At 37.9% G+C, this 16,707-nt stretch overlaps 1 protein-coding gene across 1 annotated transcript in view; it reads right to left on the minus strand.

The window, feature by feature from the left end:
* Window positions 1-16,707, minus strand: part of uif (sushi, von Willebrand factor type A, EGF and pentraxin domain-containing protein uif) — a 68,846-nt gene that overhangs the window by 8,852 nt on the left and 43,287 nt on the right. Inside the window, 20 exon segments of the mRNA XM_018455657.1 lie at window positions 84-296; window positions 742-1,283; window positions 3,027-3,278; window positions 4,310-4,475; window positions 4,565-4,696; window positions 5,296-5,543; window positions 6,094-6,977; window positions 7,543-8,384; window positions 8,941-9,193; window positions 9,306-9,523; window positions 9,716-10,168; window positions 10,681-12,003; window positions 12,660-12,783; window positions 12,899-13,522; window positions 13,611-13,813; window positions 13,885-14,061; window positions 14,357-14,539; window positions 14,641-15,003; window positions 15,579-15,747; window positions 15,843-16,217. Of these exon segments, the coding sequence (XP_018311159.1) occupies window positions 84-296; window positions 742-1,283; window positions 3,027-3,278; window positions 4,310-4,475; window positions 4,565-4,696; window positions 5,296-5,543; window positions 6,094-6,977; window positions 7,543-8,384; window positions 8,941-9,193; window positions 9,306-9,523; window positions 9,716-10,168; window positions 10,681-12,003; window positions 12,660-12,783; window positions 12,899-13,522; window positions 13,611-13,813; window positions 13,885-14,061; window positions 14,357-14,539; window positions 14,641-15,003; window positions 15,579-15,747; window positions 15,843-16,217 (7,744 nt within the window).

The following is a 16,707-nucleotide window of genomic DNA, read 5'->3' on the forward strand; positions in this document are numbered from 1 at the left end:
TATATATATATATATATATACAATATATATATTAAGGAATAAGATTGTTGTAAGAGAAAATTAATGAAATGTGAGATGCTTACTCGTACAAGCTGGATATATCAAAGGTAGACTGGGATCACTGGTAGGTCTCCAGAAGCCTTCTGCACCGCACGTATAGAATTTGGGGACTTCCTGTGAGAACCGAAGTCCGGCGTTACAAGAAATCTCGCAGACCTTGAATTGACCTCCCGAACCCCAGTCTTTGCATTGTTGTGTGCCACCGACAGGATCTTTCAGTGCCGGGCAAAAGTCGGCTGCAATGAGAAGAGTTTGTATAAATTTTGCAAATTTACGCGCCCGCGTAATAACTTCCACAAAAAAATCATTTTCTGGAGAGATATTTTAGCGTTTATTAGACAAATATTAGCTGATATTTCTTTGATAGAACTATAAACTATAAATATATAATTATTATCACTAATATTTCAGTAGTAATAATTATAAAAATAGAGTTCATAACCATAATTATTTTACTATGCAGTTACACAAGTACCAAACCCGCCGATCGAAACAAATTAAAAGTAACATAATATCAATGTTATAATTTTGTACTCAATGTAACTGTTATGCAATACCATATGTTATATTACATTTCTGTTGAGTGTGAAGAAATTATAACATTGATACAGCTATATATGTTACTTTTAGTTGGTGTTAACTGGAACTTTTTTCTCAGCGTGAGGAAATGACTTTACTTACATAACACGTAAACTTTGAAGTTGCAAGTAGCCGAGTTTCCAGCCTGATCATAAGCTACGTAGCTAATGTCATAAGTGCCCCACATCAAAGTCTGCCCGGATCGATGACCGTTCTTCTCCTGGACTCTTACGACGCCGACGTTGTCGGTGAAATGTGGCTCGTCCCAAGTAACGATCGATGATCCGTTCTGGGCGATTACCCAAAGATCACCTGGACAACCCCTTACTTCAGGCGGAATCTTGTCGACCTCGAGTTGCTGACATTTGTTGCCACCGTAACCGAGCGGACACACACGCTGCCCGCAATGCGACGGCACAACTCTCTCGACACCACCCACAGTTTCATCGTATCCCGCCCACGTCAACACTAGTCCTTGATAAAGAACTGGTTCCGTGCGGCAGTCGCGAACTTGCTTTTGAATCTCATTCGTCACGTGCAACGCACGACCCCAAACTTGTACCTTGGTCAGGTGACCTAGGAAGCCTAATTCCGTGTAACTTTTTGTATACTCGCTCTGTGGTTTTCCTAATACTGCCCATGCGCTATAGAGAATTTTAATGTTCAATAAATACACTCGTCAACAAAATTATCGCATAGGTAAATTTATATCAAAATTTCGTATAAATTCAAATAAGAGTAACTCTGCGAAAAATAGTCACATTTAAAAGTTTTTTCTTTCATTTTCAAGGGTAAAGTCTGTACTTTACGAAGCTTTCAATGGATTTTGAATCTATCTTTACCCCTACCCATCTTTTAAAAAATAAAGACGAAGAATAATATTTTTTTTTAAAGAAATTTGCATAGTGATGCACTCTACAGGTGGAGTAAATTTTTTTCGTAAATGTCATGATAACCATTGTAAAGTGTGAACTTTTCTGTTACAAATTAAAAAAAAATTAAGCTGTGTACGATTTTTTTTCGAGGAGATACAGTGTATCAAACTTGCCTATGCATTTTATTCAATCGCCAACATTAATATTATCCGATGCGCACTACGGGGAGGTTGCTGGTCCGATTTTGTGCGCGTGTGTGTGTGTGTGTGTGTGTGTGTGTGTGTGTGTGTTGCGTGCGCGAGAGTGTATGTGTGTGGGGGGGGGGATGGTACGTGGGGGTATATTTGCTCTTTAAAATTTTGTATTTCCTCCTCGTTTTCGGATGACCTCTTGTAAACGTGCACGCATATTGATGCAAGCTCTTATTGAAGTTTGCGGAATTTCCTACTATATTCGATGCAATGCTGCTTCCAATTGCCGCAAATTTGTTGACGGTTCCTCTAATCTTCGTAATCTTGTTTCCATTATATCCCATACATGTTCCATAGGATTCAAATCCGCGCTCGTTGATGAATGTAGTAAAATCTCGATGTTATTTTCTTCAAGGAAGTTAATATTGCGGTAAAAATTCTGATGGTATGTGGGCGAGTGTTGTCTTACATCAGGATAAAACGTCGAGATGCTACCACATCCACCAATGAGCGCGGATTTGAATCCTATTGAACATGTATGGGATATGATGGAAACAAGATTACGAAGATTAGAGGAACCGTCAACAAATCTGCGGCAATTGGAAGCAGCATTGCATCGAATATAGTAGGAAATTCCGCAAACTTCAATAAGAGCTTGCATCAATATGCGTGCACGTTTACAAGAGGTCATCCGAAGACAAGGCAGAAATACACAATTTTAAAGAGCAAATATATCCCCACGTATCTCCACCCTCCTCCCTCCCCCCCCCACACACACCCACACTCGTACCAGCAACCTCTTCGTAGTGCGCATCGGGTATTACTAATGCTGGCGGTAATTGAATAAAATATATAGGTAAGTTTGATACACTGTATTTCCTTAAAAAAAAATCGTACACAGCTTAATTTTTTTTTAATTTGTAAGAGAAAAGTTCACACTTTACAATGGTTATAATGACATTTACGAAAAAAATTTATTCCATCTGTAGAGTGCATCACTATGCAAATTTTTTAAAAAAAAGGAAGTCTTTATTTTTTAAAAGATGGGTAGGGGTAAGGATAGATTCAAAATCCATTAAAAACTTCGTAAAGTACAGACTTTATCCTTAAAAATGAAAGAAAAAACTTTTAAATGCGACTATTTTTGGCGGAGTTACGCTTATTTGAATTTATGCGAGATTCTGATGTAAATTTATCTATGCGATAATTTTGTTGACGAGTGTATATTTATTTTCTAATATAATGAAAAGGAGTCATCATCGGAGAAACATTGAAAAAAATGCCTCATGATTTTTGATGTTTCTTTTGAAAGAGTACTTACTATGCTGGGAGTGATCTGCCGCTACCATAGCCTTCGGTCTTGCTAGCAATGAGGCCTTCTGTGATTAAAATGAGTTCTCCGCCATTTTCACCGTTCCACACAACAGCAATGTGATGCCATTGTCCGTCGTTTATGGTCGCATATTCTCTGAATGGTAGGTAGACGTCTTGCAAATCATGGAAGAGGGATACGTGGACCCCATTACTTTGTGCCTGGATCATAAGTCTTCGATTTGTTGGAACGTGTGGCGAGCTGAAGAAAATATGTATGTATTCGTATGCGAATTATTAAGATTTACACTGACAAGTAACACTACCCAACTGTTGCTCACTAATCTGGATGAAACTATGCACATTTGTTTAACATTGAAAAATATTGAACCCGTGTTTTTTTATTTTTCCCAAAATAAATTTTAAGGGTTGAAACCACCCCTCAACCATCCCCAAAAATGTGTTAGCTCTCCATGAGAATTGAGTGTTTGATAATCTGTCGACAACGCTCATATACAAGTACTAAACAGAGCGGACTAAACTGTGTGTGTGTGTGTGTGTGTGTGCGTGTGCGTGTGTGTGTGCGTGTGTGTGTGCGTGTGCGTGTGCGTGTGCGTGTGCGTGTGCGTGTGCGTGTGCGTGTGTGAATATTGGTTCTCAATAATTTTTTACTCAAATACTATCAACTTTATAGAAAAACAGCGAGAGACAAAAATTGTTTATTTTCTTCTCATAAATTTCTGAGAATTTTTTCACAATTTTTTAATACCGTATTTTCTTATGTTGGTAAGAATAGTTGCCAATAAGAAAATGCACTAAAAAGTTGATAAAAAGTTCTGAAAAAATTCTTAGAGTTCTATGAGAAGAAAATAAATGATTTTTGTCTCTTACAGTTTTTCTGCAAAGTTGATAGTATTTGAGTAAAAAATTATTGAAAATCAATATTCACACAGTAATATTTAGTAATTAATATTTTGTTAACTATTGCGAAAATTGCAAAATGGTAGAGGACTTTTCGACTCAGTTTAGTCCGCTCTACCTGCATACGAGAGTTGTCGGCAGAATTATCAAACATTCAATTCTCGTGGCGAGATAACATATTTTTGGGGATGGTTGAGGGGTGGTTTCAACCCTTAAAATTCATTTTGAAGAAAAATAAAAAAACTGGTTCAATATTTTTCAATGTTAAATAAATGTGCATAGTTTTATCCAGATTGGTGAGTGATAATTGGGTAATGTTACTTGTAAGTATAATAAGTTTCAAACGAAACAAAAGTGTAAATAAACGTATACCTGACACTATAAAGAGTGAAGAAATTTCCACCTTCGTCTCTCTGCGTAAACTGTACCCACATAGCAACAGTCAGACTTTTCGCGGAGTTGGTGAAGAATGGAATAACTTGTGAAGCGCTGCTCCGTCCTTGATCACTGAAGTACAAATCGTAATCCACTTGAATAGCTGTAAAAATTTTAAGTAAAAATTAAAAGATGCAAACAAATTTTTTTCTCTAATATAATATTTTGTTAAAAAAAATCTGAGAAACATACATTTTCTGCAATCGTCACCAGTTAGGTTGAATGGACATTGGCAGAAGAATTTGCCTGTGAGATCGATACAAGTTGCCGATGGTGGACAAGAATTCTCTTTGCAATCAATTATATCTTCTTCGCAAGTTTGACCTAATGCAGATAATTGAAGAATTAACTTTTTAAAAATAATAAATACATTTGATTAGATACGTAAACGACATATTGATGTGCTCTCAAAGAAAAACATAATGATAACAACTATAAAAGTCACAACTGCACAAATTTTATATGTAGAATTAATTTACATAGTTTTGCGTGTACGTGTGTGAATAAACTTGATTATCTTATAGTTATTGGAACTATGTACATTAATTTTAGATACAAAACTTATACAGGATATATAAAAAATATCGGAACGGCGAAATATCTCGAAAACTAACCATTTCAGGGAAAAGTATTTCAGATAAAAGTTGTATGTTCTATCAAAAATAGGATGTTCCGTTTTAAAAAATCTATTTGACCTTAATCTGACCTTGGCGACGCCACTCAAAGTCAAACTCATTGCGCCAGTAAATAGATCTTTTGAAATCCTATAACTTTTATCTGAAATACTTTTTCCTAAAATGCTCAGTTTTCGAGATATTTCGCCGTCCCGGTACTTTTTATACACCCTGTATAGTTTAGTTATAGCCATTACCATAAATGTTCCTCTGATTGTAAGTGTGGATACATATGTTAAAAAATTATACCAGTATATCCTGGAGGGCATATGCAGGTATATCCGGGACCTTCATCGATACAAATGGCCCCATTTTTGCAAGCGCCAGCTTGGCAGGCATCGTATTCATATTGACAGCCAATGCCAGTGTAATCATTAGAGCAAGTACAATTTAAGCCGGAACCGAAGTCTTGACAGCGGCCGTGGTGCATGCATGGATTTCCGATGCAGCGTTCCGGTGCCGTTTCGCATTGCTTGCCGTCGGTGCCAGATGGGCAACTGTTGATTGAAAATTTATATAAACCGACGAATTTATCATTCACATGGAACATCATACTCGGAAAGAACAGTCTTTCTAAAGTGTCTAAAAATTTATCTAAATACGAATCTGAAAATAATTTTGTTTGGATTATCAAAATAATTATGTAGGACGCTTGAATCAATTTGCTAGAATGTTACAGCTTTTTGCAGTATTGTCATCAACGTTTAAGCGGTCTACATAATTATTTTGATGGTCCTACAAAATTATTTTCCGATCTGTGTGTCTAAATTTTTTAATGTTTCACACTCATTGCCAAAGAAAAATATAATATCAATAACTATAAAAGTAACAACTATACAAGTTTTACATGTCGAATTAATATACATAGTTGAATAAACTATATAAACTATATAGTTGCCATAACTATAAAATAGTCTATTCAATAGTTATATATACATTAATTTTACATATAAAATTTGCATAGTTATCACTTTTATAGTTGTAATGTTTTTCCTCTGAGTGTAGAAAAACTGTTCTTTTGTGTAAGGATGTATTCCTCTCTCTTACACGCAGAAATAATCCAGGAACAAATCCACGCAGGTGGCGTCGTTCTGGCAAGGTCGATTCTGACACATGCCGACATCCATTTGACAATACATTCCACTCCATCCCTCCGGACATATACACTTGAAACCACCGATTTCATCTCTACATGTTGCGCCATTCAGGCATGGATCTGACGCGCAGTCGTCTATATTGATCTCGCAAGACGATCCGGTGTAGCCTTCGCGACAGTGGCAGACGAAGGTATTATCGAGATCTATGCAGCGTTCAGTGCCGACTGGATTGCAAGGATCGCTCTGACATTCGTCGCGTTCTGCTTCGCATTGCAGTCCGACGAAGCCAGGTCTGCACCTGCAGGTGAAGCCCTGCAGCTGATCTATGCACGTGGCTCCGTTTTGACAAGGATCCGATGCGCAGTCATCAATCGTGTGTTGGCACTGCTTGCCCGTGTAACCGGGCTCGCAGGTGCAGGCATAATCGTTGATATGATCGATGCATTGACCGTTGTTTCGGCACGATCTAGATGCGCACTCATTGATGTTCGTATCGCAGGCCGCACCGGTCCATCCCGGATGGCAGATGCACTCGTGGCTGAAGAGCTTGTCCACGCAGATTCCATTTAGGCAAGGATTGCCTAAGCAGAGATCGATTTTCTCATGGCAGCGTTTACCAGTAAATCCGTGCGGACAATCGCAGGAGAAATCAGCGATTAGATCAGTGCAGTTGGCACCAAGCAGACAAGGTCGCTCAGCGCAATCATTGGTATTGATTTCACAGCTTTGACCTTCCCACCCTGGCAGACAATCGCATTTGTAGCGGCCTTGCTGAAGAGCCACGCAAGTCGCACCGTTATTGCAAGGATTTCCACTGGCCGTACAAGGATTTATCTGTATAAAGATGCGAAAAGAAATAAAATTAGATACACACGTAAATTAAATATAAATAGTTTATAAAGTGTTTGATGTTTACAGATAAAATCTTTTATTTTGACGATAAAATGACGACAAATAAAGTTTGTCGGTTTGCTGGGATACGATTTGATCTTTATATATCTTTTATCAAATTTTGTTAGATTTTTCTAGGATACAAATTTTTTTCTAAACTCTTATGTAACCTCTTCAGTATTTTTCAAAATTTTTGCATAATTTTATAACTTTTTAGAAAATTTCTCAGATTTTTTATCGATGTTATATAATTGAATTATAACTCTTTTTAGAAATTCTGAGAAAATTTACATCTCTTTTAGAATTTTTTATATATATGAATTCTAAAAAATATTCTAAAATTTGTCATTCTACAGTTTAAAAAAAAACTTGTAAAATATCTCTGAAAATATTTAAAATATTTTTCAGAAGTCTTTATAAATTTAAAATGACAAATTCTTAAAAATATTATTGAAATATTTTGAGAATTTTTTTTTTCATTAGGGAAATCATAAAGAAGAGCACTTACAGTGACGTCACAATCAACTCCGGTGTATCCGGATCGGCAGAGACATGTGTAATTATTAATTCCAGGTTCATTCTTGCACATAGCTCTTTCCGGACACGTGTCGTTTGTACAATCTGATTTTTCTTCTTGGCAATTAATGCCAGAATAGCTGTTGGCGCATTGACACCTGTAGCCTTGCGGCAGATCTATGCAAGTGGCACCGTTATAGCATGGTTGAGACGCACACTCGTCGATATCGACCTCGCAGCGTCTTCCAGAGAAACCGGCTGGACAATAGCAGTGTATACCATGTCCCATCGGTATGCAGAGACCGCCGTGCTGACATACGCTGTCGGTGCACTGGACGGGCTTGCACTCCTCGCGGCCGACTGAACCAGATCCGTCCGTATACATGTTTGTGGGACACTCGATGCATGTGGTCGCGCCGTGCTGAGGCTGGAAGAAATTCTTGGGACATTGAGCGCAAGGAGCAAGTCCCGTATCCGAATACATGCCCGGCGAGCACTTGGCGCGACAACGATCGCGACCGGGTGCAGCTGGTTGGTAGGTGAATGTTCCAGCCGGACAGGTCTGACAGTCCTTGTAGCCTCCAATCGGCGGCTCGCCGGTGTAGCTGTTCCTGGGACATTCGAGGCAAGGCACGAGACCGGTAGGTGAGTACGTGCCGTAACCACAGACCGGTATGCAGTCGTCTATGCTCTTAGAACCTTCCTCTTTTGTATACGTGCCGAACGGACAGCGCAAGCAGGAACCTTGTCGATCACTGTTCTGATAGAAGCCTTTTGGACAAGCTGTGCATAGCTTCTGTTTCTCTTCGGCGAAGGTTCCGGCAGGACAATGCACTGAAAATGTATAAGAATGTTTTGCAATTTATTAAAAATTCATGAAGAAAGTAATACAAATCAAATTAAGTCGGGAGTAACTCCTTATTCTTTTTACGCAAATAATCACTCGAGGTATTTTTACATTACGATTAAAAATCACTATGATTGTATAACAACATTATATGTTATTGATTGTTTTCCGATTTATTAGTATTTGAGAACATTAAATTTACTCACAATTTTTTGAAAAAAATAAGTAGAAACCAAATAAATATTACTAATGGAATAAGCACATTAAGTAGTTTATTATGACTATATTTCTAAAAAAATTAAGACAGTATTTCTAAAAAATTATGACAATTAATTAATAAAATGGCTTATTGTCATTATAAAATGGTCATTATAAAAAATTGTCACTATAAAATGGAAGTGCATATAAAAAGAATAGTCATTAAAAAAGAAAGAAAATGTGCTGAATGATATTCATTTTACAACAATTTACATTTTTTCCTCGCAGAGGTATAAAAACCCCAGATGACTATTCTAGGATTAAAGAGTACGAAACATGTCTTACAACAACGGGGAACATCGTTGGTATCCATATTCAATACTTCGCCAATACTGCACGTGAACCCCCTATTAGTGGTTGATTTGAGAGCACGGAGAGGAGGGCATTGATTGCCAATCGCAGAAACGTTTAACAGAGGCTCGATAACTGCGCTCGCATAAGGGACCTTTAGATCGAAGATTAGACTCAACGTGGAGCCACAAAAATCGTACAATTTCGTTTGACGTTGTGCCGGAACGACTACCAAAATAAAAACCATCTGAAAAATTTGTGGAAAATGTGTGTTAATCTTATTCCTTACCAATAATAATTTTGATTTAATTACATTGTATCATTAGTCTTATACAATTAAGATCTTGACGTATAGATACCTCGAGAACATTTTCTTCAATCAGGTAAGGCATCGATCTGACAAAAGACACGTTCATATTCACGTTGATAGAGGAGCAACGTTGAGTCAAAATACTGTTAAGATTCGTGTAATGTTGAGCCATGAGATCTTGATACATCGACAAGCAGGATCGAGAAACGGCACCGTTCGCACGATAAGTTACCGTGGCAGTTACGTGATAATCAGCCTGTTGTGTGTCTGCAGATATCAATATTTTATTATTTGTGTGTGTGTGTGTGTGTGTGTGTATGTGTGTGTGTAAGTTCAACGTAATATAAAATAATGTATAAAACATTATAAAGTAACAATATTAAATAAAGTTATAAACAAATTATAAAGTAATAATACTAAATAAGATAAAGTTAATCTCAAAAAAAATAAGAAACTTACTTTCGGAAACGCAGTCGGGTACCACCGACGAAGGTGTCCATCGTTTGCTAACATCACACCCGAATGTTTTTACGGGTGATCCGTCGGTGAATCTATATCCAGCCTTACAGGTCGCTTTGCATTGCATTCCCTGGTCACCAGGAATGCATTTTAGATTACCATTAGCCGGCGGTTTTAGTTCCCAATCGACGCAAGGCGTTGCCTGGACCGAAACTTGGAAGTGGCAAACTGCTCTATTGCCGCTGGTGTCCGTCGCATATACCGTAACGTTTTCAAAATCACCAATTCGAATCACTGCACGTTCTGGTACGAAAGTGATCGTTACAGGACCGGACGCGTCCGTGGCGTTGATGCGTTTTCGCGTCTCATTGAAATTGATGGAATAACTCTCTTGTCGGTCAATAAGTTCGATAACGTAGCTCTGCGGACAGCTCAGTTTCGGTGGAGTTATATCTGAAATATCAGAATACATCAATTAATTTAATATTAATTAAATTAACTATAATATTAATGAACATTAATTAATAATTTAATTAAGAGAGATTAAATAAAATTTACCTTTAAATATAATATTATATTATATAGAATGACTATACATATATATAGTATTTTTAAGCATATATATTATACCATTAAAACGCAAGAAATTTTTAATTAAAAATTTTTTAATTTTAAACATACGCTATTAGTAGATACTACTAAACAGTCATTATTATAATTGTTTATATTGGATGGAATAATAATATATTTTTCGTGTAAAAGATAGGATTCTGAAATTCTTTGATATTTTCAATAATTATGTCCTTTATACATATTAATGAAATATTTGATTCTTTGTCATTTTCATTGTTTTTATAATATTAATTTATTTAGTTCTTATTAAACATTGGTACTTGGAGTGTTATAACGCGAAATAAGTCTGTGTATTAAATAAAGTATTAGATAAATTGAAAATTGTTACTAACCCGGGACAGTGATATTGATCTCGCAAATGGCTACATTCCCATCGTAATCGAAAGCTATATATTTCACGAACGTGTCTTCAAAGATTCGAATGGGGGTTTTGAAACTTTGAGGCTTCACTTCTACTCGAGCGATACTGCCGCTGTTGTCGACGGCGGTTGGCACTGTGAAATTCACCGGTAGCAATTCTCCGTTGGGTCCCTTCTGCACAACTATCGGTTGCTGCGGACAATTCTGGAAGACCGGTGCCTCGTTGTCTACACAGGGCGAGAATCCGTAATCATAACCCAGTAACGGTTCGGTCACTGGTTCCTCGCATCCCATAAGCTCGAACTTGAGACAGGCATTGTCCATGTAGCTGACGATACCGAGAATCACAAAACGAGCCTGCACGTACTTGGGCAGGGTGATCATCGCCAATTCGCCATAATTTCCGGGATCGCGCATAGTCAGATTGAAATTCGGGAAATAGACGACGTAATTCTCGTCCTCCACCTGCTTGTAGAAGAAACGAATCTCCGTGGGTCTGCCGACTATGTCATTGGTGATCACGCCCTTCACGAGGATTGCCTTCACTCGAGAGATACGACCGAGATCAACGTTAACGTAAGTGAAGGCCTCTTGCTTACCGCACCAGCCGGTTACTGAATTCAATCGGACGTTTCTAGCTTCATAGTTCGGTCTCTCAGAGGTGGCGTTTATCGCCGAATCTGGGATGCGTCCGGAGGCCAGACCGAGGGGTTTGATGACCTTGCATTCAGGTTCGCGAATGCAGACGATAGGTCGCGGGCTAATGAGAATGTAGCCGGGTCTGTTGCAGCCGAATTGTACCTCCGAACCCTGTTCGTAGCTACGCGCCACTTGATAGCCGTCACTCGGTCTGCCAGGATCCTCGCAGACCGGACCTTCGCATCGCAGGTTGCCAAAGTCCCAAACGCCATTCGCCTGACAACGCACAACGTTGTCGTTGCGATTGGTCTGACCGGCCAATTTAAAGGTATCTTGACAGCCGAAGAAGAAGGAGGAGTGATGCTTCGTATCCAGATACTGGCCATATTCGGCGCCGGGCGTGGGAAGCGGCTTGCCGCAGTCCACGCGAGGGCAAGCTGGCTGCAGACCAGACAGCCAATAATCGGGCAAGCCGGGTTTAGGATCGTATACGCATTGTCGGAAACTGGATGTCGCGGTATTGCGCAAGTAGCGGCCGTTGGTACCGCACTTCAGGGTAACGTTCTGTTTGAAGGGTACTAACACGCTGGTCTCATCGTTTCGGATCACGCTAAGACCCTCACTTTTATCGTCTGGCAACGATACACATTTCGCGTCTGTAAACAGTACAGTTAAAGAGCACATTTGAAATATTTTATAAAATAGGAATATCTATTTTACTTAAGTGTTACATCTAAACTCCGAGAATTTCTTTAGTTATTTGAGTAGAGAAAGAGCAAGAGGAAGTATAAAAGAATGACAGTGTGCATGGATTAGACATTTGTCTAGTTGTCTCGCAAGTAAACACACAGAGACACGTGCTGCGAATTTATAACGTACCTTTTAAGACCCTCGGAATATAATAAAGCGCTATTGTTTGATGAAATATCATCAAACAAAAACTAATAAAGAAAAGTATTTTAAAATAGGCTTTTTAAGTTTTAAAATGGATTTAAAAAAATTTGGTACACTTTTTGCAATAATATTTTTAGCGTAAAGACTCATTTTTACAAGATATTTTTTAGCATCGAAATTAAAGATAGTTTGCAGAAAAGAAAAGGTAGAGAAGAAATTTTTGTTATGTTTTTGATTTGTGTGATTGTTTTTTAATTTAACCTTTATGAGAGACGAGCCGCGAGAAAATTGCAAGTGTTGACCTAGCTTATGAATAATAGTACATTTCTTGCAGAAAGATTGTATCTTTTTTTCTATATATCATATGATAATTCGACAAAAATTTATGTGGGATAATTTTTAAACATTCTGTACTTACATTGACATTCGGGAATAGTTCCGTTCCAAACTCCGGAGGAGGTACAAATTACAGCCGAAGATCCAGATAAAACGTAACCAAAATTGCACTGAAATCTGACGAGATCGCCAAAGTGATGCTGCTCCTAATAAATAAATTCACACATTTAAAAAATATTTTCTTAGTAATAATAATAATAATAATGCAATAAATATTCACTCGGGCGACGAAAAAATGGTATTATTTAATTTTTATTTTACCTTGGTTGACAATAATTTTCCATTTTCCGGTGCCGTCAATGACGGGCACATCACTGGCACGCACGTTTTATTTCTCTGATATAAATCGCCATCTCTTTCGCCAGTTTCTCCCTTCGCTAGGTTGAATCCGGCCGTACCGTTGCCTTTGTACAGTTCAAAGCCCGTGTTGCACATGCAGGAGTAACTGCCGGGACTGTTAATGCACCTTTGATGGCAGCCACCGTTTCTGATGGCACACTCGTTAATGTCCGCGCATTCCAATCTAGTACAACCAACTATCTCTAGTTTCATACACGGTGCACCGACGTAATCCTGTATCCTGAATCTTACGTAGCGAGCCTCGATTGGTATAGGTAGATTCAGGATGGAAAGCGTCGCTTCGGACATCCTGAACTCCACCGGGGTACCGTCCGGATTTTTATAATCTATGAAGACGTCCGTCAAATCGTTCGTATATTGAATTCGCACAGCTGACGCGTGCGCGATATTCCCGTCGATCCTGGCTACAACCTGCGTGCGAAAACCGCGAATAATCGTCGGTGCTTTCATGTCGATTGTTACCCAGTTCGTGCCCGGCTCGATATTGTTGCCGCACCATCCGTCGCCGTTGTTCAAACGAATACCCTTTGAAAGTACATGGATATTTAATATTATAAAAAGAAAAAGGATACCCTGAAATGAATTATGAATAGAAAATGTCAATATATCCTACAGTTTTTGTATATCCATTTTCCGAGCTTGAAACAGTGATCGACTCGTCGGGAATGCCGCCATTGATAAGACCAAGATCACTAATAGGCCGACATTCCATAGTCGGTGCAAAGCCCGACTTGCATTTACAAGTAAACGCACCAGGATTGTTTATGCACTCCGTAGACGCCAGATCGCATTGACTCGATGTGCATTCGTTTATATCTACAGAGACAAATGAAAGACTGCATCATTCATTTCTCATTATAATAAATAATTTATGTTATAAAATCTACCTTCGCAAGTTGGCACGTTATCAAATCGTTGATAAGGACCACATTGTATAATATTTGATCCAGTTAGCTTGTATCCTTTATTGCACTGTACCCTAACTTCATTACCGAAGAAATAATCCTTGCCAATATCAACTATGAATCCATTTTTAATCATAGGTAACAACGGACATTTAGCACCTACAATAAGAAAAAAAAAACATTGTTATATTAATATTAAATTATTTTATATCAATGTTAAATTAATCAGTAAAGAAGAGTTGCTGAATGCATACCGGTCTTGTAAATCGTATATATCTTATCAATATTTTATACTTTTACTTAATAAAAGTAATATTAATGACAAAAATATGAAAAAATAAAAAAATAAGTAACGTAGAAAAAAATTAACATGTTATATCTTGTTCTGTGTGTGCTAACAATATTTTTTAAAAATCAGGTAAAATTGATGTTCATTTTTGTTTACTATACTTACGCGAACATTTTGGTACTTCGTCAGACCAGGTACCATTACTCATACAAAGAATGACGGGATGTCCGCTTCGAACGTAGCCGGGCTCGCATTCGAATCTAACAATCGTGCCATAACTTCGACCGCCTCCGTTCAAGATGGTTATATTAGCATGAGGTGCCTCTGGTAGCGGAGCACATTGAGATGCTGAAAACATAATTATATGCGTATTTGTTCAATACTTTACAAATCTATTCGTTTAATATCGTATCTATATAGTCGTGTCGATTGTGAAACTTTTAACGAACCTAAGCAGGATGGTTTCTTTTCCCATCTTCCATCAGGTAAACAAGAAATCTTCTCCGTTGGTCTTCCGGAAGGAAATGCGAATCCCGCGTAACACTGATAGGTCGCCAGTCCTCGGTAAGTAACGTTCGAAGAGCCAATTGAGAAACCGTTATCGATTTGAGGTACTGGGCCACAGTACACCTCTTGGCATTTAGGAATATACATAACAGACCAGTTTCCTCCGAGAAGACATATTGTGGAAATCTTGGATTTGCCTGTGGCGAACTCTTGTCCCAGTGGGCAGGAGAACGTAACTACTGTGCCGAATGCTGTGTCCCGACTAGACGCTAAAGCTCCTTCGCCGGGTTGCAACGGAGGACAATCTAAAATTAATATTTTTTTTAATAATACTACTATAACTATCGTTATTACACATAGATAAATTCACATACAATATTAAAATACGGTAGAAATATAAAATCATTATATACAACTGATATATAGATATTGCTCCCTTATTTTAAAAGTGACACAGCTGTAAGAACGTGTTTTTTTAATTATCATGATGAAAATAAGTTAGGTTAGGGATAAACGTTATCCTATCAGTCATTAAAAGTCAACTAAATTAACTTCGTAAAAAATCACAACTCAAAAAGAGTAGTTAAAAAAAATCATTAAAAAGAAAAAAATGATTTTTAGGGTCGTGAAATAAAAATAACATATGAAATTTAATCACGTTAAGAATAGATTTTTTTAACTGATGTTATTTCATTAGTCAATAATTTTCTTTAAATTGAAAAATAATTCTTTCTTTTTTTTGGGAAGCTTAATTTTTGAAGTTGTATCCCTTTTGAAGTAAAAGAGCAATAATTTAATAATATCATTGTGTAATTACATGTTACTTTCGTTTATATAATAGATTTATATAATAGAATCAGATGTGAAAATAATAGCTTACCAGCAGAAAACTTAGCCTGCCAGCCGATGTTGCTGTGCAAAGCATCGGAGGCGAACCTAACGAGCATTTCTCCGCTTTCCGCGGTGAGCGTGATCTTAGGTCGAGTGTTAGAGGTGAAACCGCTTCCGGAATGTAAGCGTAGACCGTTCGTATTGGAACCATCGTATATCTACCAATTTCCCGCGAAAGAGCGAAAGTTAATAATCCGGACGTGCGTGAAGACGTAACGAAATTTCATTGCGTACATAATGTAAACAAACTTACTTGCACGTAGTCGGTTTTGTGAACGGTGAAGTTAGTGAATTTCAGTGACAGCGGCCCCCTGTCTGGATTTTTGATTTTGTACAAACATTCCTGATTATTAGGATAATAGTTGAGACCGTAAGATGGCGACTGAACCGTTCCGTTTCTTGCAATGATTGTAGCTTTGCAACCCTGCGTGAAGCGAATGCTGAAACCACGCTTGGAATCGCCGAGGCTCGTTTTAAAGTACAAATACAAGTTGTTTCCAGTAGACATGATTACTGTTGGATTGTCTTCCGATTTTCCGGTGAGACGTGCAATCGGTTTACTCATAGGCGAATCTCCGTCCCTCACAAGAATATAATCCCGATTCATTTCAAGATCCAAGTCTTCAATCTAGAAACGAGAGAGGATTAATTGGATTTCACAGGCACTTTTAATCCTTGTTGAAAAGAATTTTAACGCGGTATTAATACTTTGACTACCGCATGAACTTTTGTAATTGATTGCTAGCGCCAGACTATTACTTTTTATATAATGTAATTTTTTTTTATATAAAATTAGTCGTAGACTAAGTGTAAATTGAACCAGTCGCAACGGACCGTTTTACAATATTATTTTCAAAGTAAAAGGGATGACGTAAGCTGAGTAGCATGACAATAAGTGCTACAACAGTTTGCTAACAATATTTCCACAAGTTCACGTGGAAAGGTGAATTAATTAGTCCCCATTAAATCCGTGGGTTTGATTCGCTTCAGTCGTCTCAGTATCCCTTCCTTGTGAAGAAGTCGAGACGCAAGTCTATTCAGGTTAGTAAGACGTTCCTTGTGTTTCTTTGCCGCTGATATCGTTTCTTCAGTAACAGTCTTCATTTTAAGGTCTCGAT

The sequence above is a fragment of the Mycetomoellerius zeteki genome, unplaced genomic scaffold, assembly GCF_001594055.1.
Source record: "Mycetomoellerius zeteki isolate Tzet28-1 unplaced genomic scaffold, Tzet1.0 scaffold50, whole genome shotgun sequence".
Taxonomy (NCBI): Eukaryota; Metazoa; Arthropoda; class Insecta; order Hymenoptera; family Formicidae; genus Mycetomoellerius; species Mycetomoellerius zeteki.